Below are 23,756 nucleotides of genomic sequence, written 5' to 3' on the forward strand. Positions count from 1 at the left end.
CATTGTATACTTTTATCCTCTTTGACTTTCATTTCCCATCTTGCTTCCTCATCTTCTACTAAACTCTTCATGGCTATCTTATCTCTACATCCATTTGTATGATTAGACGTGTTTCCACCCTCATCTCTCAAGGTTGGTGTCTCCTGAAGCAGATACTGCCATCAAACTGGCAGTGGAAAGCTCTGAATGACTCATCTAAAACCTTTTCTGTCTCTCTCAGCATCCTCATGTTTGAGTGCCAGAAACACATCCCATGTATTTGGGAACAGTGGGACAGTAGCTCACTGGTGGAGGACATGCATTATTTGCAAAAGGCCATGGGTTCAATCCCTTTCATCTCCAGGTAAGCCTAGAAAGATTACAGGCTGAACACCTGGATGGCTCGTACTAACATTTAGTGACAATCATATTAATCTAGATCAGCAGTTCTTAACATTTTCTTTACCACAGAATCCCTTCAAATATCTTTTGTTGCCATGAACCACCAAAACTTAACTCAAGATTTAAAACCCTAAAGTGCATCAAATATTTATTTAAAGTTTCTCATGAAGGGTCTAATCTTGCCATAATGATGGCACTTTTAAAATGACTGGAGGAAGCTTCATTTTGCTTTGAACAGGATGCACCCTCATCAACAGCTTCAGTTCTTTTATGTTTCAACTTCAGCCAGTGATCCATTCCAAGGCTCAGCCAAAATGTATTGGTATGAAATTCAATGCAATAATTTAGAAAATTCACTTTACCTGACAATACCCAGATCATTTTATTAGCAGAAATCGAAGAAGAAACTTGATCACAAAGTCCATCTGAATACTCACTCACTCACTCACTCACACTGACACTGACTGACTCCAGCTCTCTCTTCCTGCGGCCTCTGATTGCCTCTGTACAGTAGCAAGAAGTGTCATGTGCTGTCTCTCAGTGATTCAGCATCATTCACTTGCATGTTCTCACCGTGTGCAGAAATATCAAACAGTTATTTGCTATCAAACATTTATTTTCATAACTGATTCTTACTTTTGTTTGTTTTTAATAGAGCTGGTAGGTAAGCTTTCTTTCTTTCTTTCTTTCTTTCTTTCTTTCTTTCTTTCTTTCTTTCTTTCTTTCTTTCTTTCTTTCTTTCTTTCTTTCTTTCTTTCTTTCTTTCTTTCTTTCTTTCTTTCTTTCTTTCTTTCTTTCTTTCTTTCTTTCTTTCTATTGATGTCAACTTCCTTTCTACTGATGGACTGCTACTATGGGAGGGAGAGTCTGCCATGTCTTGGTTATAGGAGAGGCACATTTTCAAACACTGTTACTGCAGAATACGAAAGGTGTGAGGCAATGCTGAAATATTTCAAGGAACAACCTTTTGATTCTGAATGGAAGGAAACTATTGAATTGTGCTTTCTTTCTTTCTTTCTTTCTTTCTTTCTTTTTTGTGACATTGAGATTCACTGAATGGCATTTTGCATCAGCATTACATCATATTAAATATAATGCTACATTATGAGTCATTGTTATAAATCATGACACAAGCTGCATTAGAAGGCTCTGGCAACCAAGGGCATATCAAGGTGGCTTTTTATTTGATGTGTCTCTTCACAGAGGTGCATAGGTGTGCTGACTTAGTAATCCTATCATGTCCTGCAAAAGGAGCACTTTACTTTTCCTTCAGCCCTTAAGTTGAAAACTGAGGTATAAAGGAGTGCAAAGCAAACAGAACAAAGAAGAGCGTCTTGTGTAGCTATCAGAGATGAGGTCATAACTTACAAAATGAATGCACGGTCTGAAACAGATTCTAAAGGAGAAGGGAAAAGTTAAGATCAATAAAAGCATCTGCGGTTTCCAAGCTATTGTTCATGATGACCTTATATGGAGTTAAGGTCCACATGGATTATTTGTATGAGTGGCAGCAACTTCCCAGTGTTTGAGCTGAGATCCTGCTATCTAAGCTACCCTCAGCATCACTGCATATTTGGCATACAATGCTCTGCCAGAGAACATAGTCTTACCCTCATCTTCTTTAGCCTCTTTTTGCTCATAGTGAATTGAATCTGAGTTAAAAGACATACAACAGATTCTTCTTTCCAGTGGCAATCTTTCATACACTTCAACACCGAACTACAACTATTTAAAAAAAATTATTACAATTTTATCCCATCACTCCACTAAAATATAGGGCTCAAGGGAGCTAACAAGATCACTAAAAACAAATGAAGTGGTAAAACCAGTAAAACCAATACTAAAAACAAGTTAAATGATAAAACCTTTAAAAGCAAATATCAATGAACATTAGAACAACAGATGCCTCATCATATCCCTAAAAGCATCAGGAGTAGGAAATGATCTGCCAGAAAAAGACTGCTACAAGATGGCCGTAATTAGAAGAGGAAAATATTTAATTGTGTTTAAGTGTCATAGCAAAATCTTCTCTTGCCTCATAGAGTTGCATGTTAGCTTGCATTGTTTGGGGGTGGTAGTTTTCAGGACTGACCTGTACAACATGATTCCTTTTAAATCTGATTTCTCAAACCAGTCACAACTTTTCAACACTAATATGCTTTCACCTCTGATTCAGAACTAACTATAATGACATTTTTTTTTTGCCTTCTGTAGTGCAAGGGGAGGAGCACATTCCGCACACAGGCAGCAACACACACACACACACACACACACACACACACACACACACACACACACACACACACACACACACACACACACACACACACACACACACACACACACACACACCTTCTTTCTCCAAGTGCTGGTCTCTCCTGCAGATGCTGGTGTTATCAAGAAAGCCTGTTCTGAAGACCTTAATCTCAGCTCAAGTCACATGAGATAGGCTACACTCCTACAGTGCATATGTAGAGGTTTCTGACACAATTCAGCTGCACATCTCAGTTAACAGCAGGAGAACAAACCAGCTAGGTGAGAAAAGGAAGCTGAAGATCATCCCAAAGATGCTATAATTTATCTGTTTTTATTATGCATCATAAACATTAGATAAGCTTTAGGTTATCTAAAGGTTTTAGATTTCCAGGTTGTACTTTCAAAGGATATTGAAATGACTCTATGTAACTGTTGCTCCTGCATGTATAAATTGAGTTTCGCAAATGGAAGGAGTCCATTAGTGCTATCCATTAATATTGACTGTCCCTTCTTTGGTAGGAAATTAATGCTGTCTTTTCCAAAATTGGAGTTGTGGAGATGTTTGTCCTCCTGCTTTCCCTTTGAATCTTGCATCTGATTTCTAGGGGAAACTGACTGGGCGCAGGTTTCCTTATTTGAATACTGGGAAAAAGTTTATTGGCTAGAACCCAACTGAATATTTATGGCTTTGTCTATGCAGGTGGGTAATTTGCAGCAAATCGACACAAATTAATTAGTGAATTCCTAGTCAGGCGCCTCTTTGTTTGTTTGTTTGTTTGTTTGTTTATTTGTAACACTTATATCCAGGCCTAGCTTAGTAGGACTACTACTTTGGGTGGTCATTACAGTATAATAAAAACCCTAAAACTCTCCCATCGTTCCCCAAACATAAATAAAAAATAATCTCAAAACTCATAAAATAAACCTAATGAACAAACCTAATAAAACAAGGTGGTGGTGACAGCCATCTGATGGCACGGTGTCAAAGGGTACATTAAATGAGAGGGAGAATATCCTTAAAAGATTGATTTTCAGCTGTCTTTTAAGATTCTGCTGGATCTCTAGTGGGAGGCCATTCCAGAGTACGGGGGGGGGGGGCACTGCCGAGAAGGCCTACTTTCTAGTTGAGACCTTTCTTGTCTCCCTCCGTGTGGCCACCAACAGCAGTGAGGTCAAGGAAGATCAGGTGGAAGAGGCAGCATTTCTGTAGGAGAGATGCTCAGACAGGTCCCAAGGTTCAGGGCTTTGTATGTTAAAACTAACACCTTGAAAACGGTCAGAGACACAACTGGTATCCAGTGCAGTTGAGCCAAGACTGGGAATACGTCATCGAATTTCCTCCCTCCAGTAGTCAACCTGGCCGCTGCTTTCTGCACCTGGGCCAGCTTCAAGGGAAGCCCCAGGTAGAGAGCATTCCAGCAGTTGATCTGGGAGAGAACCAGTGCATGAACCAGCATTGTCAGAGGCTTCCCATCCAGGAAGGGGTGCAACCGCACTGTCTGCCAGAGCTGACAAAAAACAGACTTAATCACAGCTGAAATCTGATGCTCCGTAGTAAAAGCCGGGTCTAGGATTACTCTCAAGTTGTACCCACAGTGCCTAGGGTGGAGGACAACACCACCTAGTTTTACTCAACCTGTCAGGGGAGGCCCCCAACAGGAGGATGTCTGTCTTGTCTGGGTTCAGCTTCAGCATGCTAGCTTTTGCCCACTCCGGAACCCCGGCGAGACAGTGCTGCAGGATCTAGACGGCATCCACTACAGAAGAGATAAAGGAGAGAGATACAGTAGCTGCATGTCATCAGCATATTGATGACAGCACACTCAAAAACTGCATATGACCTCCCCTGGCAGCCTCAAATGGATATTAAACAGCATTGGGGAATAACTGACTCCTGAGGGACTGCAGAGCAAAGGGTCCACAGTGTCAAGCTACACTCTCTGGACCCAGCCATGGGGGGAAGGACTGAAATCAACAAAGTGCTGAGTCTCTGAGTTCCAACCTTGACAACGTGTCCAGGATACCATGATTCAGTTGCATGAATTGGGACATGACTAGGCATTCAGCTGGGGAATTTTTAATTGAAACATATTTACCACTCTGAATTACAGAGTCCAAATGGATTCTGACCATTATATCCTGGATATGCAAAAACAGATACACTGATAACAAGCAGTCTGTATATTGGGATACATGTTTGAAGATGGCATCACAAGAGAGGGGAGGGTTTTCCCTCCTGCAAGATTCGTATGACCTTTGAGCCAGGGAGTTCTAAACAGAGAAAATCAGATGCACAGGTATCTCAAGTCATGCCAGCAAAGAAATAAAAAAGGAAAAGAAAGAACGAAAGAAGAAAGCTTTAAATGCCCTCACGTGCCTGGAACTTGCGAAAATTACCATAGACTCCAGGAAGTCTAGGAAAACATCCTACTGTTGAATAATTAAAAACTGACAGTGGTTGCTCTGAAACCCCTGGAATCAAGTGATATTATGGTATCAGCAGCAAAGCCACTGAGGCCTTGAAGCTCAGGTGTTAATTGTGCCATTTAAAATGCTTTCTGACTTTGCTGCTGTTTGATTAACTTTGCTGATCTTTGCTAGAATGCCTTGGAGTTTTTGGCCACCCTCCAGCAAGGTTGTGGGCTGGTGTGCGAAGAACTGCTGGAAAAGCCAGAGGCTTGTGTCAGGTCTTTCGTGCAGCCACTCATATTGCTGAAGAGGCAGGCCTAAAATGCATCGGGCAAGAGGTGCATTAATCCTGCAGGTGGACATGCAACTTTGTGACGTTTGTCCTTTAAAAAGGGTGCTGCATTAAAAAGAAACTAGGATACCATTTTAGTTTTTCAGTTGAAAGTCAAAAGCTGTCATTGTTGGCAGAAGATGGGCTCACAACACACCGGATTTTGGCTAAAGTGGCTCTATTGTCTCTGTAGTTTACAAATAAGCCCTTAGATGTGAACCTTGGGTTGCAAATTAGAGGCCAACTGATGTACATTTCTATTAGAGCACATTTCTATTAGATGATTCTGGTCACCATACTTAATATCCAAGCCATCTGACCAATGACCTGTTTCTTTACTAACTCTATGCTGTTTCTGTCCTATATTCAGGAAGGCTTCAATGGCAGATCTAAAATTTACACAACCACGATGATTCCTGGAGCAGGAAATAGGTTGCACAGATTTGCAATTTAGATATATTTCCAACACAAAGTGTTTTTTTTTCCTATTTCTATTTAGTGCAGTCTCCTTGTGTGTCTCCTTTAGAATGGCTCAAATACCAAACAAAGGGTGCGGGGGGGGGGGGAGGCCATGTAATCAATTCATAGCCATAAAAGTCCAAGATGGTCAGTAGATTTACTGGGTCACCAAAAAGTTATAAACATGGCAAGCTTTTGAATTCTTCAGAACTCCTTAGCAGGCAAAGAGAAACCAAAACATGTGGTTTGCCCAAAAAGTGGGGTCATGAAACATACACCCAATAATGCACAAAGGAACACAGAGTTCAGGTGAGACAGGGGGAGCAAAGTTGTCAATGGGCAGTAACTCCTCCCTCTGCAGTCAAAAGATTTCCCCCTCTCTCAAGATCAGCTGGCCTTGATTATATATGTTCAGAAATTCATAGTTATTCTTCCAGAAATAGCCACAGGGATTTCATGACATGAGAACTCTTTAAGATCTTTTTTGATGTTATTTCCAATCACCATGCGAGGGTGTGAAAGCTGGACAGTGAAGAAAGCCAGCAGGGGAAAAAATTTGATTCACTTGAAATATGGTGCTGGAGGAGAGCTTTGTGAATATGCTGAATGGCCAGAAAGATGAACAAGTGGGTGCTAGTGCAAATCAAACCTGAACTACATGGAAATAAAAATGTTGAAGCTGAGGCTGTCCTACTTGGGCACATCAAGAGAAGGCAGGATTCTCTGGAAAAGGCAATAATGCAGGGAAAGGTGGAAGGCAGCAAGAAAAGAGGAAGACCCTATACGAGATGGACTATCTCAAGGAAACCATAGCCTAGAAGAGCTGAGCAGGGCTGTCAAGGACAGGACATTATAGAGAGTGTGCATGTATAGGGTCTCCATTATTTGGAGGCATGTAACAACAGCATGTAGGCAAATGACTCATTCTAATCCTCAGTATTCCCCATAAACAATATCAGGAATAACAATGCCGACCTGCCTTTACAGGGTTGGTACAAGGACTTCAGATAGGTAGCACATGAAATATTTTGAACTCACACAAATTCTATACAAATTTCCTTTTTCTTCTTATCACCACCATCAGCAGCAGTAATCACCACGAAAAAGCATCTCATTGCACTGAATTTAGCAGTATTCTGCTCTATGGGTTCTCAAACGCAGCTAGAGCAGCTGCAAGAAATTATGAAGGAGCTTTTTAAAATTACAGTCTGTTATTAACATACTAACCAATAGCTCTTAAAAAGTAACAAAAAAGCTGGCTGAATAGCACAGGGAGTTGGGGATTAGAGATTACAAATTCAATTCCCTACTGTCACTTCTAGGAGAAAAGCCAGCCTGTTTAGCTTTGGGCAAGCTGCACCCTCTCTGAACACCGCCGGAAGAAGGGAATGGTAAACTTTTTCTGAATACATCTAGAGAAACCCTGGCAAGGGGTTGCCAGAGGTCAGAACTGACTTGACAGCATGTAGTTATTGTAATCAAAGTGGAAAAAGAAAGCCATTGTTTCCACTTTCACACACAATGCAAAGACATGGTTGATTTTTTTTAAAAAAATACCAGCATAAGTAGATAAATATCAACATATTTAAAAAATATAGACAAATCAAATCCAGAAGATTTCAAAGGAGTAATTTTGTGCTTATAAAAAGAGATAATTAAAATAATGTTTATAAATTGGCATCATAAATTTCAAATGAGTAATTTTGTGCTTTTTAGAAGAGGTAATTAAAATAATGTTTATAAATTGGTGCCATCATTAACTTTGTTATTTCAAAAATTTATGGATTTCCTTCTCTGTAAATCTACATCTTTCTTTGGCTCTTCTACAATGCATAAGTTTAGTCTTAAAGGCCAGTGCCCAAACATGTGTCTACCGATCCAAAACAGGAATGCTTAACCGATCATCACCAATGATTTGTCTGTTTGAGACCAGGAGATTTGTAAAGACCAAATCCTTTAATCCAAATCAACCAGCTTTAGGAGTATGTGGTGTACTATACCCCAGTATTTCTTTAATAAATGTTGAAGTTTCTGCCACAGAACACTGATGGGCATGTGCACAGCACTGCACAGTTTTGCTTTAGACGGCTTGGAGTTAAATACCAATGGGCTTTAGACAAGCTGTCCTTGAGGGTGGTAGAGTTCAGATTATCTCGCCAGATTTCTATACAGACAAAACCAATCCACTTTACTTATGTTCTGTCATGTATCCCTTTCCCCAGTGACATTTGTCATTAAAGCTATTAACATCTGTTTTTGTGAGTAACGATTACAATTTATTTATCAAGGTTGGGAGTTCAATTCCCCACTGTGCTTCCTTGACAGGGGCTCGATTTGATGATCCAGAGGGTCCCTTTTAGCTCTGTAGTTCTGAATATTATTATCAAATAGCTCAGATTCAGGCTAAATATCAGATGAGCTTTCCCTGACCTGCTGCCCTCCAGATGTACTGATCTGCAAGAGAGAGAGAGAGAGAGAGAGAGATAAATCTGTTATCTCTTAGTGTGAACTTCCCTCAGTTTCCATGTTGTAGATTAACTTCCAATCTTTCCCAGTCTGTTCCATAATATATATATTTTTAGCATTTCCCCCTGCCATTTTTCAAGAAGTGCTTCTGCACATTTTAAGAGGCCAGCTCATAAATAAGAACAATAGTTTTTTCAAATAAATTCATCTTAATCCATGCTGTACAGATTTACGTTAAATCTCAAAGAGTAGTTCTAGTCACCTCACTGTTTGCTAGGGTGGCTCATGTTTTAGGTCCTGTGTGAAGTAATACTTCTACAAACTGATTTAAAGATTCACATTTCCCTGATTCACAGACCACAAATGTTCCGCAGTCAGGTAAGACGAACAGTGCTTAGCCTTTTTGCTCTGACTCAAGCTGTGCGTAGCTAGGAGTGACTTCTATTTGCACCTTGTTTTTAACTTGTTTGGAGGTGATTAATTAAAAGGACTGAAAAAGGATTTGGTAAAGGAAATCCAGGAAGTCTGCAATTTTGAGATTCCTTGTGTATAACATAGTTTTCCTCACTGGCAGTAAAGATTACATATGAATGAAAATGAGGTGAGTGAATTAGGGCTAGAGCTGATTTTATACTCTGGAGCCTTTGTGTATTGTATCTATCATATCGGGACTGCAGTGAATGTTGGCAATGATATGTGTATGTAAAGATGAGTCGCAATATGGACGACAAAAATAATTCAACTAGATGCATGCAACAGAGAAGGACTTTGTGAGAAGGAGACATCCCCTAGGCTTGTGCCAGTCTCCATGTTGTGTGTATTTTCTGGTTCTGGGAATAGACAGATAACCATGGACTTCATTTGCAGGTGAATTGCTCAGTCACAGAGCTTTGAGCGAATTGTTTGCCTGGAAGGAATAGCGGGAAATGCACATTCCCCTCTGCATGTGATTTGACCTTCCATGGCTTTTTTGTTGAGGGTGGGGCTAAATGCACTTAGTCTCTTGTAGCAGAACAATAACAACAACAACAACAACAAAGCAAACAAAGCAGTAACATCGCATTCTTCGTTCCCTGCATCTAAAGTGATCTAAGTCCATGGAAGCTTCTGTCAAATGATGCTTGTTAGTCTATGAAGTTACACAAGATTCTTTGCCCTTTAGATCTAGATGGTTAAACCTAGATATTCCCACAAGTAGTAGTTTGATTCTAATGTAAAGCCTTCACTGATGCTGAAAAGCAGAATACTTTTAAAACCCATGTTACTTCTTATTTATCCATTGGAGTTTATTTTGTTCAGAGATGTTACCAATATTCTCTTCTGTGTGGCTGTATTATTATATAAAAGATAAATTAACAGACTTAAAGTCTTCTGAGTGTGACAAACAGAAACAGTAGGCAAAGCTTTCCCAGCATTTAGAGACAAGAACATACCTGCATGACATTCGGGCTATCATGCAGCTCTTGTGCAGAAAAGTTATCCAGAGGGACCAGTTCTCATTTACTACAGAGGTTTCACCTGTTCAATGGTTGCATGTTCTGTACATAGTAAGAGTCCTGGGCTTGCTTTCCCTTACAAAGAACTGGATAGTCATTCCCTTTATGAGGCACAAGGTTGGAGGGTGATAAAAATGATAGCAGCACTGAGGGCAGGAATAGGTGTAATAAATGGCTCTTCATTAGGACAACAGAGTCCTTAATGGCTGATTAGGTGTGAGCATCACAGCAGGAGTCCTCTCACCTCCCCAAGTTTGCAGATCAGCTTGCCTTGTTTTGTAATTAGTTTTTGGTATTTAAATTGCTCCTTCTGGTTTTTCTAAAATCACACTGGCCTCTATACCATCAGCCATGTGAATTTGGGACAATAAAAACAGCACATAAGTGTTGAACTACCCACAAGAACTTGTTGCACAGCCTTGAAGAAGATGATTTATCACTGAAAGCTTGCTTTTTAAAATTCTTAATGGTCGATTAAAGATATCATATCTCTGTGTGTGTGCGTGTGCGTGTGCGTGTGCATGCACGTGCGCAGGCGCGCGCGCGCGCGCACACACACACACACACACACACAGAGGCATGCGCAGTGGTTAAACTGCTGTACTGCACCCCAAACTGTGTTCATGAACCAGGTTTCATCCCCAGGTAGCCAGCTCAAGGTTCATTCAGCCTTCTATTCTTCTGAGGCTGGTAAAATGAGTACTGTATCCAGCTTGCTGGAGGAGGTGCTGAACAATCTGTAGCCAACAAATTAACTTGTAAACTGTCCAGTGAGTGCTTTAAGCACTTTGGAGTGATGTATAAACAGCACTCTTTTTGTTTTACATGAATGCAGGGATAATACCAGGTGAAGTGTAATTAGTGTTATGCACTGTTTTAACAAATTATAAATATAGACTGAATTAGGGCTACTATGTGCTACAAAGGTCTTTCTTTTCTTTATTCTTAACACAGCATTGCACAATTTAAAACTATTAAATTAAATTAAAATTTTATGATAATTATTTTTGACCCAAAGTGGGCTACTTCAATAGCATTATCTCAGCAATTTGCTAGATCTTGTTTTGTACACATAGTGGGGCATATTTCTATGTATCTGAGTGCTTCATTGATTGACTCTCTCCAGTGTCACAGAAAATTGGCCCTATATTGGTAGCACCATTTTCCTTTGATTATTCTTTGATCTTCCTATGCTGCTTTGAAATCTGTTAAATGGCTTCCAAATGGTCCAGCTAGAGTCTTGTCCTGGCGAGAGACACTCATCATCATTGATTCTTTCAGCACGTTCTCCATAAGTTTAGCCCAGCCTCTTCTGGTTTAATATTCAGAGTTTGAGATGTGTGCAGAAAACTTTCCTTTGATTTAAGTTGTTGTCTAAGGCATTGGTGTCCATGAAGTGGATGGGTTTTGTGCTGTATTATTTTATTTTGTTCATTATATGCTAGCACCTCTCAGTTTATTTCTGGATGGGCAATGGAAGCAAAATAATAGATTTTTTTTCAATGGGGTAGGTTACAAACAGCCAGTAATAACCCTGCCTGCTTCATGAAAAGCCACATCCATTGGTTGACATGTGCTGCTTTATACCACATGGCACTCACATATTCTGCTGTGGAATAGCACAGGGACAAAGCTGTTGTGCTTATAGTGTGTGGGTATGCACCCCAGTCTGATCCAGCTAATTTTCTAAGTTTATTATTCCTGATGGATATATATATATATATACTTATTTCTGATGGCAGCTTTCTGTTTAGCATTTAGACAATGTTTTTTTGTAGCTCAGGGTCCAATCCAGAGTGACACCCAAATACTTTGGAGTAGGGCAATGTTCCAAAAACAGAGGTTATTCTCTGTTCAAGTGGAAGGTATCAACCTGCGTTTTTAAAGGACTTGGTTTCAGCTGGTTGTTTTTATTATATAAGGAATGATCTAATACAAAGGTTAGCTGGTGCTCGATGGCCTCAAACATATCTCCCTTGACTGTCAAGGCAAGATCATCAGCATAGATAAAACTCCTGGAATAGGAGAATGTTGGTCGATCATTTGTGGAAATATTGAAAAGTAATGGTGCCAGGATGCTACCCTGCAGGAGGTGGTTCTTTTGATTCCTCCAGCAGCTGTACCTTGCTTGAAATTCAACAATCTTTGGTTTTGAAATATAATGGAAAACATTTCTGTTAGTCCTTGGAATTAGGAGAGGCTCAGTTTTAGGGGCTAGACATTCCAATATTTTGTATAAGGGACATAGGAAGATTGGCTTGCAACTTTTGGGTTTTAAGGTTTTTTTTTGCCTGGTTTCAGTATAGCACTTACTTTAGTTTTCCACCATATTTTTGGAATTTGTTTGCTCAGCGACCAGTTATTAAAGAGTTGAAGGAGCCATTTTTGTGCTTCAGCCCAAATGTTGAATTTGCTCAATTCTAATGTTTCCAAGGTGCTTGTGGAACTGTACAAATAGCCCAGGGACACTCATGGGGTGGAGACACATCATCCACAGAATCCATTGGGTTAAAAATGTTTTTAAGAGAAGTTGTGGATTGGAAGTTATCACTGCCTTACAAAGTGTTCAGACACCATCAAAGGACGAGACTGACCTCTTCACTCCACAGTTACCTCCCCAGCACATTCCAGTCCCTGAGGGTCTCTGAGGGAGGTCACTAGGCTGTAGCAGTCAATCTCTGCATTGTTCTTAAGCTGCAATGCATAGTGAGGGACTTACATCAGTGCAGCATATTGCCAGCACTTATGTTTTTCAGAGAAATCCTAAGGTAGAAAAACCTGAACTGGAAGGAAAAAACCCAAGTCCTATTAAAATTGCCTCTACTCATTAGAGACAGGATTTCCCCCTGAGGAAAGTTGTGTAGCTTCAACAACTCACATAGGCTTCTGGGGTAAAAGTGAAACTGTTTCCTCTAAAATGCTCACAGGGCCTGTTCTTATTGGTAATTTTGCTTCCTAAAGAGACAGAACACAACATCCTTCATTTAGGGCTGCACTGCACAAAAGATATCAATAAACTTGCATGTTTATTGATATCTTTTATGGCTAAGTTTCACGTTGTGTTCATCCTGAGTAGTTAGAATGTTTATGAATATTCTAGAACATCTAGCCAGGGGGTTGCAGAAGTAACACTCAGGAACAGAGTTTTCTTATTTATACAGTTGACTCCTGGCATTGCGGATGTTTATGGGGCCGCTGGAGGGACTTACTCCAGATGTTGATTTTCTGTGCAAGCCTGAAGTCTTGTCAAGACTGTAAATGCATGCAGAGCTTAAAGTGGTTTAACTCATGACTTTCTTTCAACCTGGAAAACGGACAATTTGGAAATTTCTAGGACTTTCTAGCACAGGTGTGTTAGCAATCTTGTAGAGTTAATAGTAAAAATCCAAGATTATATATTTTGTAAAGCTTGAAAAATTATAGTGGAGATTTGGCTTGAGATCCAAAGGCATGTTTGTATATCCATTGTTTTGTAGGCTTACAACTACACTTACAGTGACTTTGGTCCTTTCACATGACACAAGCCTTGGTGTGTTGGTGCCGTTTTAAAATGGCACCAGAGCTTCCATCCCAGCCAGCCAGCCAGTGCTGGGAGGCTTCCCAGCTACTAATGGTGTTGGGGCTGGGGCTTGTCATGTAGCAAATTTGGGGCCATTGGAGCTGACCTTGAGGCAAGGGCAGCATTGCTTCCTGGCCAGTGTTGTGGAAGCTTCCCTGCCATTTTTGACAGTGGCTGGCTAGCAATGTTGTTTTTGCTAGGATGGGGGCAGCTCCAGTGGCTCCTTTCCCCCGTAGGGCAAGTGGATTGACCCTGGCACTGTCAGTAGCAGCAGGAAGCCTCCCACCACTGAGCAGCCTGTGGGATTTGCATTAAAGCAGGGCATGTGGGGCAGGTGGTTTCATGTATGTTTTCAGATAGTCTGCATTAAAAAAAAAAGTTCTGTGGGGTTGTCTGAAATGTGTAGTTCGTGTCTAGATCCCGTTGACCAAAAGATGTATCATAGGTTCAGCCCACAGAATCCCTTGTAGAAAGGCTGCTTTTGTTCATTTGAGGGAGGTTCCATCTACAAGAAGGTAGAGGTTGTTCTTCCTGATTTTCTGTCTCCTGTGCAGCTTTCAGTGCTACCTCCTGTAATGTTCTGAAGGACTGTTCCTCTCCCTTGAGGATCACATGTGGAGGGGAATCAATAAAAAAAATTCCTCCCTCCTGCCCCAGGTCCAGCAGGATGATCCTATGAGCAGAGCTCTACTGACAGGGACTCTGGATCTGACCCAATAAGTTTGGATGGTAAGGACTCCAATTTAACTTACAAGTTAACAGCAACCTGCCATAAGCCCCCATTCTGTTCGTACTTGCTGTAAGAAATGACAGCTCCTGAAAATATTTTCAGAATATTTTTCCTAAGGGGGAAACGTAATGCTATAGAATGTTAACAGAAGAAAAGAAAACAACTACTTCAGAGGAGTACAAAAACTCCTTATTTTATAAAACAGATGTTTGAAATGGTGATCAGAAGCTGTAAGGATGTGCTATACATTATGCTGAAGTACAGCAAATCAAGTTGTTAGGATAAGTCCATGAAAATCATCATAAAATAAAATTGTTGGCAGAGGTATCTTTTAATGAGCCCCACTTTGTTTCATGCTCGTTCTTTCTTAACAGGAATGCTTTCTCATTTGGCATGCAACATGCTTGCCCTCAGGCGCTCATACCTTTTGATGACATCTCTGGGTTTCAAATACTGTACATCAGAGTGTGTCACTGAGATGTTTCACATAGAGCACCTAACTGTGGTTTGGTTTGATGTGAAGGAGCATTTTTTTAAAAAACTGGATTTTGCACCATTTTCTGTCCTCCTATGGTTGCATGTGCCTGGCTTCTTCTGAGGTTGCACATTTCTCCCTTTTCCACTACATGCCTCTTCTCTCCATCCTTCCCATCTACTACTGTTGTTTGGAGCAAACCATTATTTATCATGTCTTCTGAGCATCTAACTGTGGTTTATTCTCTCTAAACAATAGAATTGGAAGCCAGTGTAACTCTGCATTGTATCAAATAGTAGTTTTGGAAGGGAAACAACATATTTCAGTGGTAACATACGGCGTCCCATCAGCCAGAGCCAGCTTGGTGAGGAATGACTGAAATCCAGCGACATTCTTCCACATATTCTTCATCCTTACCTTCTGCGTTGGCAACAAAATGGCCATTTTCCAGATTGGGCATTTACTCCTTTTTTGTTCCTTCACTTTTTATGTGACTGCTGGAAAAAAAAGAGTTATATTCAAAATAACAAAACAGGCGGGAGAAAAAAAAGGCAATGGCAGACAGAGATGTGTGTTTTTTGGTCTACATGAAAGAAGAGACAGAGAAAGTTACTTTTTTTGGGGGGGGTAACGTTTCATGGTCACCAATATTAAGAGCCATGCTAGCTGGGGGAATTCTGAGAGCTGTAGTCCAAACAATTAATTTTTTAAAACTCTGTAGGAGAGTCGTGACAGTCCTCAAAGATATTAGTACTATCAGTGAATGAGCGGCAGGATGTAACCCAGATTACATTACGTTATGGTGGGAGATGGACCTAGCAGATCCTAATATGTGCTCAGAACACCTGGAGGTTGGAACACTTGCTCGGCTTTATAATGGAAGACAAAATGGAAGCTGAATTCTTCTACCCATGTGGAAGAATTCAGACTCCACAGCAGGATCTTTAATTGATATGAACATATTAAGAATGGAAATAAGTAAGAATGGAGTTCCACATCTCTTTCTCTATTTCCTTTCAAAAAGGCACAGTGGGTGTGTAGGTTGGATCATCTGCTGGAGTGCATGTTTTGACTTTCTTCCTTGAACCACCTGGAGCTGAATAATCATCATGTGTTGTCCAGCCAATTCTGATTTATGGTGACTCTTTTCAACGTTTTCCAGGTAGACAATACTCAGAAGTGGTTTACTATTCCCTTTTTCTGGGGCCAACTTGGGACTGGCTTGCCCAAGGCCACACAGGCTGGTTCTACTCATAGTCTTCTCACAGAAAGCACAGCGGGGAATCAAACTCCCAACTTCTAGCTCCGCAGCCAGATACCTAAACTGCTGAGCTTGCCTTCTAAACATCTCTCTTCTGGCATGGTCAGGGTATGTGTGTCCATAGGCTGCATCTGGTAGATCAGCGCCCTTTCCTTCATAGTTTTTTATTGATGCCATTTGGAACAACATTGTCCAACAATGGAAAAACATTTCCATGCCTCTTTTAAATAAAATAAAAAATACATATGAGAATGGGATCTGGAAGTTGAATCATGGCAACTGGATTTCTTTCTTATTAGGTTGAAACTTTTCGCTACTCATCAAAGTAGCTTCTTCAGTCTGAGGAAAGTAGGAGACCCCTGACATATGGGATCTTAGCTATATCTCAGTGAGCACGGTCTTCATCCAGCAAGGGCACACAGAACTATAATGGACTATGAAATTATTGTTTGCAAACAAATGTGGTATTTGATTATAACCACTATAGTTTATTTGACCATAATGAGTAACAAACAGTACCATATTTAAAAAGTGAGCCATGTTTTCCTTCTTTGTCTGTTCTAAATCCCTTTCTGTACTTCCTGTGTGTTGTATCTTTACCAGACTTCCCCAAACTGGTGCCCCTGAACAAGTTGTACAGTAACAATGAGAGATGGGCATGAATTTAAAAAAATGAATCACCAGATTTATTCAAAGATCGCTAATTTATCAATTCAGTTTTCTCCAAGCCAGCTGCTAAATGGCACTTTCCTGGGGGGGGAGGACCCACTTTGTGGGTGTTTAACTTGGAGGTCCAAAACCCAAACTTCACCTGGGTGGCAGGGCTTGTAGAGGACGGTCAGGGGTCAGCTTCTGTTTTATTTTGGTGTCTATAGGTGCTTGTGGGGAATGTTACAGGGTTTTAAAGTCAAAAACAAATTGACAAATCAGTTTGTTGATTCATCAGAAAAAAATTCATAATTTGTCAACAACAACAATCTTGATGAATCATGAATCAAAAACCATCACCATTTTTCCTGATTTGGGCCCATCTCATCTTCATCCTGAACCAGTTTTAATGTTAGGTAGTTCAGTGTGGAAGAGGAAAGATGCAGAGAGATGAAGAAGTAGGTTTCCATTGGTTCTTTTCAGGGAAAAAGAAGCCTTCATGGTTTGAAAAGACTTTGTCAGCATTTAGGATAGCCACTTGCTTGGTTTTTGCTCATGGGATTGTGTACATGTGTACATGTGAGGGGAGGGTATGAGACATGGCATTTGAAGACTCCGTATTTCACTGTTGTTATTACATGTTGGAATTTTTTAAACTGCAGGGTTTTTACCTATGGCAAACAAGTCAAGAAATTCAGGCTGTGCTGGAATCATAATAGAGGCATGAGCAGAATGCTGGCTTGAATCTGGGTCAAAAAGCAGCCTGACATTCCAGCTCACTCATGAGAATCCCACTGGTTGCAGGTCTAAACTGCAGGTCTTTCCTTTGAGCCCTCCTCATTTCTGAGTGGGTCTGCATAGAGTTGTGCTCCTAATATTAACTAGTCAGTATCAAACTATCCTGTGCTACAGCGCTAGAGCAGACAATAGGAAAGTGTAACAAGAAGAATAAGAATAACTTTAGCAAGAAAGAGGAATATAGGTTGTCTTTGGAATGCTCTTCTTGAGTAATGCATTTTCTCAGTGTTCATTGTGAATAAAACTTACCTGGAAGCCAGCCATGTATGTTTTGTTCTTCACCTGTAAACTTCATCCTATCACCAAGGTGCAGGGGGAAAAAAATCAGAGAGGAATATTTTCTCTACAATTCTAAGCTAAGGGGACTGATGAAAAGAAAAGGAGAAGGTCTGCCAGAATGGGAAGCACTTTCTTTCTAAAGCCATTTGAACGGTCTCTAGCAATGCACACAATCAGAGCTGGAAAAATTTATTTGGGGGGCTACAGTTACCGCAGTCCGGATGCCCACATGACCAGTGGTCATGCTAGCGAACAGATTCTGGAGTCTAGAGTCCAAAAAGAGTAACTTTCACAGACTCTGCCCATCTGTCAGGCATAACTAGGCACTGGCACTCTCTTCTGCTTGGACACAAAAATAGTCTGTTGCCTTGATTTAGTGGTACCTCTCAAGAGTCTCTGGAAAGACACCCTCCCCTCCAGTCCCGTGTAGCCGAGATATCCTTTTGCTGGAGAAGGATAGATACAGAATACGTGCTTTGCAACCAAGTGGCAACCTCTCCCCATGAAAGTCAAATTGATTGACTCAGACTTTAACATGAACAGCAAACCAGGCACAAGAGCTGGTGCCCAGCCCTGATGATTGAAACAAGAAAAGTCCCAATGCTGGTTCCAGCTGGCATCCAAGATACACCACAGAGAAGAACAGCAAGCTCAACACATGCCACAAGTCCTTTCAGCTGTTGATCCACTGCTGGAGCTGAGTCAGCTCTTTCTAATGGCGCTGTTTATTCCCTCTGTGGTCACTGTCTGTCCAGGGGCTGAACAGGAACTTGGGCGCTTTAAAAGGGTAGCCTGCTCTGAACAAAGCTACAGGGTTAGCTGGAGTTACAAAACCACTGTGTAAGGTCAGGATTTACACTTCAGGGCAATTTATCCCAGGTTAGCTAGAGATTTTTACATGAGTACATATCAGATTGTTGCTGAGGTTTTCTTTTTGATTTGGGTAGATCTGTAGAGGATGTAGCAACGCTTGAGCAGGAGAACACCTACAAGATTACATTCTGGTTGCAATGGTTTGCACCACAGATTAGCAAAAAAGGTGATTCTTCAATCCAAAGTCCTGAGTACATCACAGTATGCATGTGTGTAGGGCTTCTGACTATATACACCCTTTAGAATATCGCAGAAAAGGATTAACTGGCAATATAAAAGCATGCTTATTCAGATCTGCACCTTCTATTGCACCACCCCTGGAAGTTTGCAAGCACATGGAGTCTAAGTCATGTGGTCCACAACTTTTCTTTGCCTCCCTGTTGTGTAGTCCTCTTTTCTCTCTACCACATGTGCAGATGGTTGAACCATAGCAGACTTCTTGGCCCAGTTTCCATTTGCCTCCTTTTCAAAGGCTCATGATAGTGTTGGAGCCCGGCAGTATCGCTATTCCCAAATATTTCCGGTATGTGCTGTGATTTTTGTGTTGGTTACAGTAGCATCTGCCAGAGAAACAAAACTGAACTCTACTCTTGTCCGTGGAAACATGTCAAAATGAATGTGTTTGGCAGTGCTAAAGCTTCAGACATCAGGATGGCTAATTATGGCTCTAGTATTGGGGGTTGTTGTTGTTGTTTTTCCATATCATTGTCCATGTAATAGCAAGGGATGGCTGGACAAGGATCGTAAATGATGAGTTGGACAGTTGTTTCTGAGAGAGATGTGAAATTTAAAGACAAAAAGTTTTAAGACTGGGGTAAAAAAGTAAGAGAACAATAGAGCAGTTTTGTTGAAATTCTGTTAAATCAACAAATACATTTTCTAGTACCATTTTCTTTATTTCTATATTGGAATTATTTTGGAAGAGTTGTCCAGCAGGTTTTAGTAGTACATGATCCTGAGACACTGGAACTATATATGACCAAAATCACTCTCCCCCGCCCTGCTGCAAATGCAAAAACACAAACAAACAAAAAACAAACAAACAAAACACTATGCTATCCTTAAAACCACCAATAAATATCTTGGCTGCCACTCTTCTGTATTATTCCTATTCCTATAAGCCATCAGGAACAGGTGGCTTTCCAGGTGTTCTTGGACAGCACCCCTCCAAGCCACCACAGCCAGTGGTGACGGATGCTAACAGATGGAATTCAGCAATATTGCTGGAAACATTCCCTGCCTATATGATAATGCAGTACAGTATTTACACAGGTACAATATGTGACAGTAGCTGTTAAGATTTACCCATTTTCCCATAAAGTATACATGAGATGCACTTCTTTCATTAACAGGAAGACTAGTGATGCTTTTCAGGGTGTAAGGCTTCCATAAGCACCAATGTGTGTTTCTTCGACCTAGCCTCTACTGCTGTTGTTTAAAAAACGGTGTGTTCTTGATTATATCCGACTGTAGCCATATAGATAATTGGAACACATATTTTAGTACAGTGATATTGGGTTCCAGAATCTTAAAAAGGTCAATCACCCTTTCTGTTATCTCATTCCTCTTGCTTGACATGTAACATCTTCTTTTTGTTCCCATCTAGATCCTTGAAGAGAACATGAAGTTGGAATGCAAATGCCACGGTGTCTCAGGATCATGTACTACTAAAACCTGCTGGACAACTCTTCCAAAATTCAGGGAGCTGGGCTATATCCTGAAGGACAAATACAATGAAGCAGTTCAGGTAGAACCAGTGAGAGCAAGTCGTAATAAGCGTCCAACGTTTCTGAAGATAAAGAAACCACTCTCCTACCGTAAACCCATGGATACCGATTTAGTGTACATAGAGAAATCACCTAACTACTGTGAAGAGGATCCTGTGACCGGCAGTGTGGGAACACAGGGCAGAATGTGCAACAAAACAGCACAGCAGACCAATGGCTGTGACCTAATGTGTTGTGGGCGAGGTTACAACACCCACCAATATTCAAGAGTGTGGCAGTGCAACTGTAAATTTCATTGGTGCTGTTATGTTAAATGTAATACATGCAGTGAACGAACAGAAGTGTATACCTGTAAATGAAAATGTGGCTTGGGAGGGGGAAACCCTAAGGCCCTGGAATAAAGCCTTTTTTTTGCACATAAGCTCAGTGTACCTACACAAGATTGTAGCAAAGACCCACACTGTTTCCCACAGGAAAAGCCACCGAATGGATTCTCATCTCCCTCTCTTAAAGACTCAGCTGTTATGTCGATACTGATCAAAGGCTTAGAGGAATAGTTCAAAAGACAAAACAAGAGGATTCTTTTAAAAAAGGAAAAAAAAAGAAAGAAAGAAAGAGGAAACAGGAACAACTCATCTCACTTACCAAAAAAAAAAAAAAAGAGGAAAAAGGAGGAAAAGTTCTGAAATAATTTGGACCTTCAAAACTTAATTGATTGACTGCATTAAGGGGAGGGAGTACATGTCAAGATTTTGGTGATAAGCGTTTTGCAACTGGATGGGAGAGACTGAATGAAATAAGCTCACCCCCCCCCCCGCCAATACGAAAAAGAGAGGGCTGGGGGAAACAAACAATACTTTAAAATGGTCTTTGCACAGAATGGGGTGACAATGCGCCAGTGTGACTTTCAACTAAAAAAAAAGTGTGGATTATGCAGATTGAGGGGATTTCTACACTTGGGAAAAGCTTCTGCTGGCCTTTTCTTGTCTTTCCATTCTTTTTTCAGATCATGTGCTACTGCGAGTAGAAATGTTGATGTTTCTATGTAAACACTGGTTTTTCTGCCTTTTTTTTGTTGTGCTGCAGATTTGAGCACAGGGATCTGGGCATAGTAATAATAGCAATATTTAACAATTTATCCAGATAAAACTAATATTAATTTATTTAATTAAAAAGAACGTTACCAACACTTTTGGAACCATTCTGCAACTAAGAGCGATAGCCTGCTTTTTCTTTTCCCCTGTGGAATAATTTTGTAGATACGAAAAGTGTAGGTGGGGGTAAACCTTGAGGTGTATATATTATTGTTTACTCAGATATTTCTATTAGTTGCAATTATAGGTTAATTTTCTGCCATCATAAGGACACTAAGGACAAAAGCAGGCATCTTTCTATTTTTATTTTTTAAACTTTTTTTTTATTTTTTTGCTGTTTGCTGCTAGTTGTCTGGAATCTCAGACTAATATTCATCTCCAAATAGTTGCCAGTACATAAAGTTTTCAATTTTTTTTTAAAGGGAGCATTACAAAAATTCAGTTGGAAATCAAATCTCACATATCCATGCAAAACACCAGACAAGTTTCCATCTTTGGGAAAGGAACCATAGGATAAAAGAGTATATTTTGTAAGAGACTATTTTTATATGAATTATTTTATTTATGCTATATCTGCTTGTATAAATTCTATAACCTGTACTTTTTTTTCTTGAAACAGGCATTTACCACTTGTAGTTGTGAGGCTATTTAACAGAGAAAAGCCAACTGCTTTGTCGACACAAACATAGCACTGCTGGGTGCATTTAGTTGCTACCGGTGGGTGTATAAAACGCAGAATCAATTTTCTCTCTCCGGATGCTGTGTGCAAAGTGGCCCTTTCCCTGCAGTTCATTTTGCAGAATATGCAAAATGTGAACAAGGTCTGCAGCCTCAGTGTGTCACATGGCTTGAATTCATGGTTGGAATTAACTGGATGCTCCTTTATCCCATTCAGGGGAAAAAAGGGGAATCTGATTTGGCCTCCCAGATGCATCAGTCATTAAACGGTGGCATTATGACTAGCAAATGTGCTGTGTATGCTGTCAGTTAAACCTTTATATTGTGCTACTGTCACATTTGATTTTATCAGTGCAAGACTGTAGATTATGACTATAAAAACTGGCATGACCCACATACTCTGATTCTCTTAGATAAGGCATGAAGCTTATGTTTTTTGTCCAACGGGTTTTTGACGTCTGCCTTCTTCCTCTTTTCCTCCCCAGACGTTCTTTGCTAAAAAGATCAAGTCATCTTTACGTGAGCTTTCCCTAATCCATTTTTTCCTTTGCTCCTTTTGTGCCACTCAGTTCATGCACTTTGGCATTTCCTTTCTCATCCTGATGATTTTATCCTGGAATTATGCTCAGTTAAATAGCTTGCTTTTCTGGAATCGCTGTAATCATTCCGCCAGGATCATACAGGATTTGATCCCCGGCTGAGTTCTGTTTTGTTTTTTTAAAAACAATTTATTAGCATTTCTGCTTGTATTACAGCCAGGTACCAACTTCCATGCCATTGTGACCACCCAGGGCACCTGGATAACATGGGCAGCATTGATGACTGGTGCGAGCGTAGCACTCAGCTGCCCAACGGCTGTGACTTGCCCCCACATTTCAACCTCATCCCCTGCATGCACAAGATTCTTATGCAAGAAAGCATATTTCCTTCCATGCTCACTTATAATTTTTGTGTGGTCTTAAACATTCATAGACAAGGAAGCAAGACCTACTTTTTCTGATCTTGTATTTGATCTCCCCTCATTATACAGTATGGGCAGAAAGATTCCCATGCCAGAGGCACCCGTGTGCCCACACAGAGATACTGCTGCTTTCCTTTTCTGACTGCAACCTCTCAGGCCACAACAAATGGTCTCCTGAAGAGTCCTATAGCTTTCCAAAGTATTTTTTTCCCCCGGGACAGAAGCAGTAACATTCTACATGCTGCACTTTAGATCCTAGCATATGTATTTTGAATGGATGAATTAGGAATACAGGTGATGTGGGTGTGATTTGTTATGATGTCTCTCGATGCTTCAGGAAAGCACTATGATTATAGAGAACAGGAGAGAAATGATAATAACATTAGCAATATCATTGATGCACACGGTCCCTCCACCAACTGCAACTCTTCCATGTTTCATTGCCATGGCCAGCTAATCGTTCATCAGCCCTCTTTCTGTTGCTGAGCTGCTCCATACTTACCATTGACTGATAGAGAATCTGCATCTTGGTGGAACCTGCCAGAGATTGTATTCTACTAGCTCAGCTTTTGACAAGTCGGGGTCACCTCCATGCCATGATGAGGTGGCCGAGTAGGACTGTACAGGGGTGCATGTTCATGTGCATGTATGTACACATGCACACATGCATGACACACACACACTGTAACACATTTTTCACAAATATAACAGTGACGGTATAGCAGCAGCCAAAGTAAATTGTATTATAAAAAGAGGAAATTACCTCTCTGTAAATCTGTCTAGGACAGAAGTGATGGCAGACTACATACTAGATCATTCTGCCTTGTAATCACACACCCACACAACGAATATAGTTGTACTCTTTAGTAATTTGT

The 23,756-nt window shown here is 40.6% G+C and overlaps 1 protein-coding gene across 1 annotated transcript in view; it reads left to right on the forward strand.

The window, feature by feature from the left end:
• WNT7A (Wnt family member 7A) overlaps window positions 1–22,572 on the forward strand; it is a 58,625-nt gene extending 36,053 nt beyond the window's left edge. The window contains exon 4 of the mRNA XM_020798500.3: window positions 20,028–22,572. Within this exon, the coding sequence (XP_020654159.1) occupies window positions 20,028–20,507 (480 nt within the window). The 3' untranslated portion in view covers window positions 20,508–22,572. The remainder of the gene's footprint in view (window positions 1–20,027) is intronic.
• Window positions 22,573–23,756: the final 1,184 nt, after the last annotated feature.

Source organism: Pogona vitticeps, chromosome 2 (genome assembly GCF_051106095.1).
Source record: "Pogona vitticeps strain Pit_001003342236 chromosome 2, PviZW2.1, whole genome shotgun sequence".
Classification (NCBI taxonomy): domain Eukaryota; kingdom Metazoa; phylum Chordata; class Lepidosauria; order Squamata; family Agamidae; genus Pogona; species Pogona vitticeps.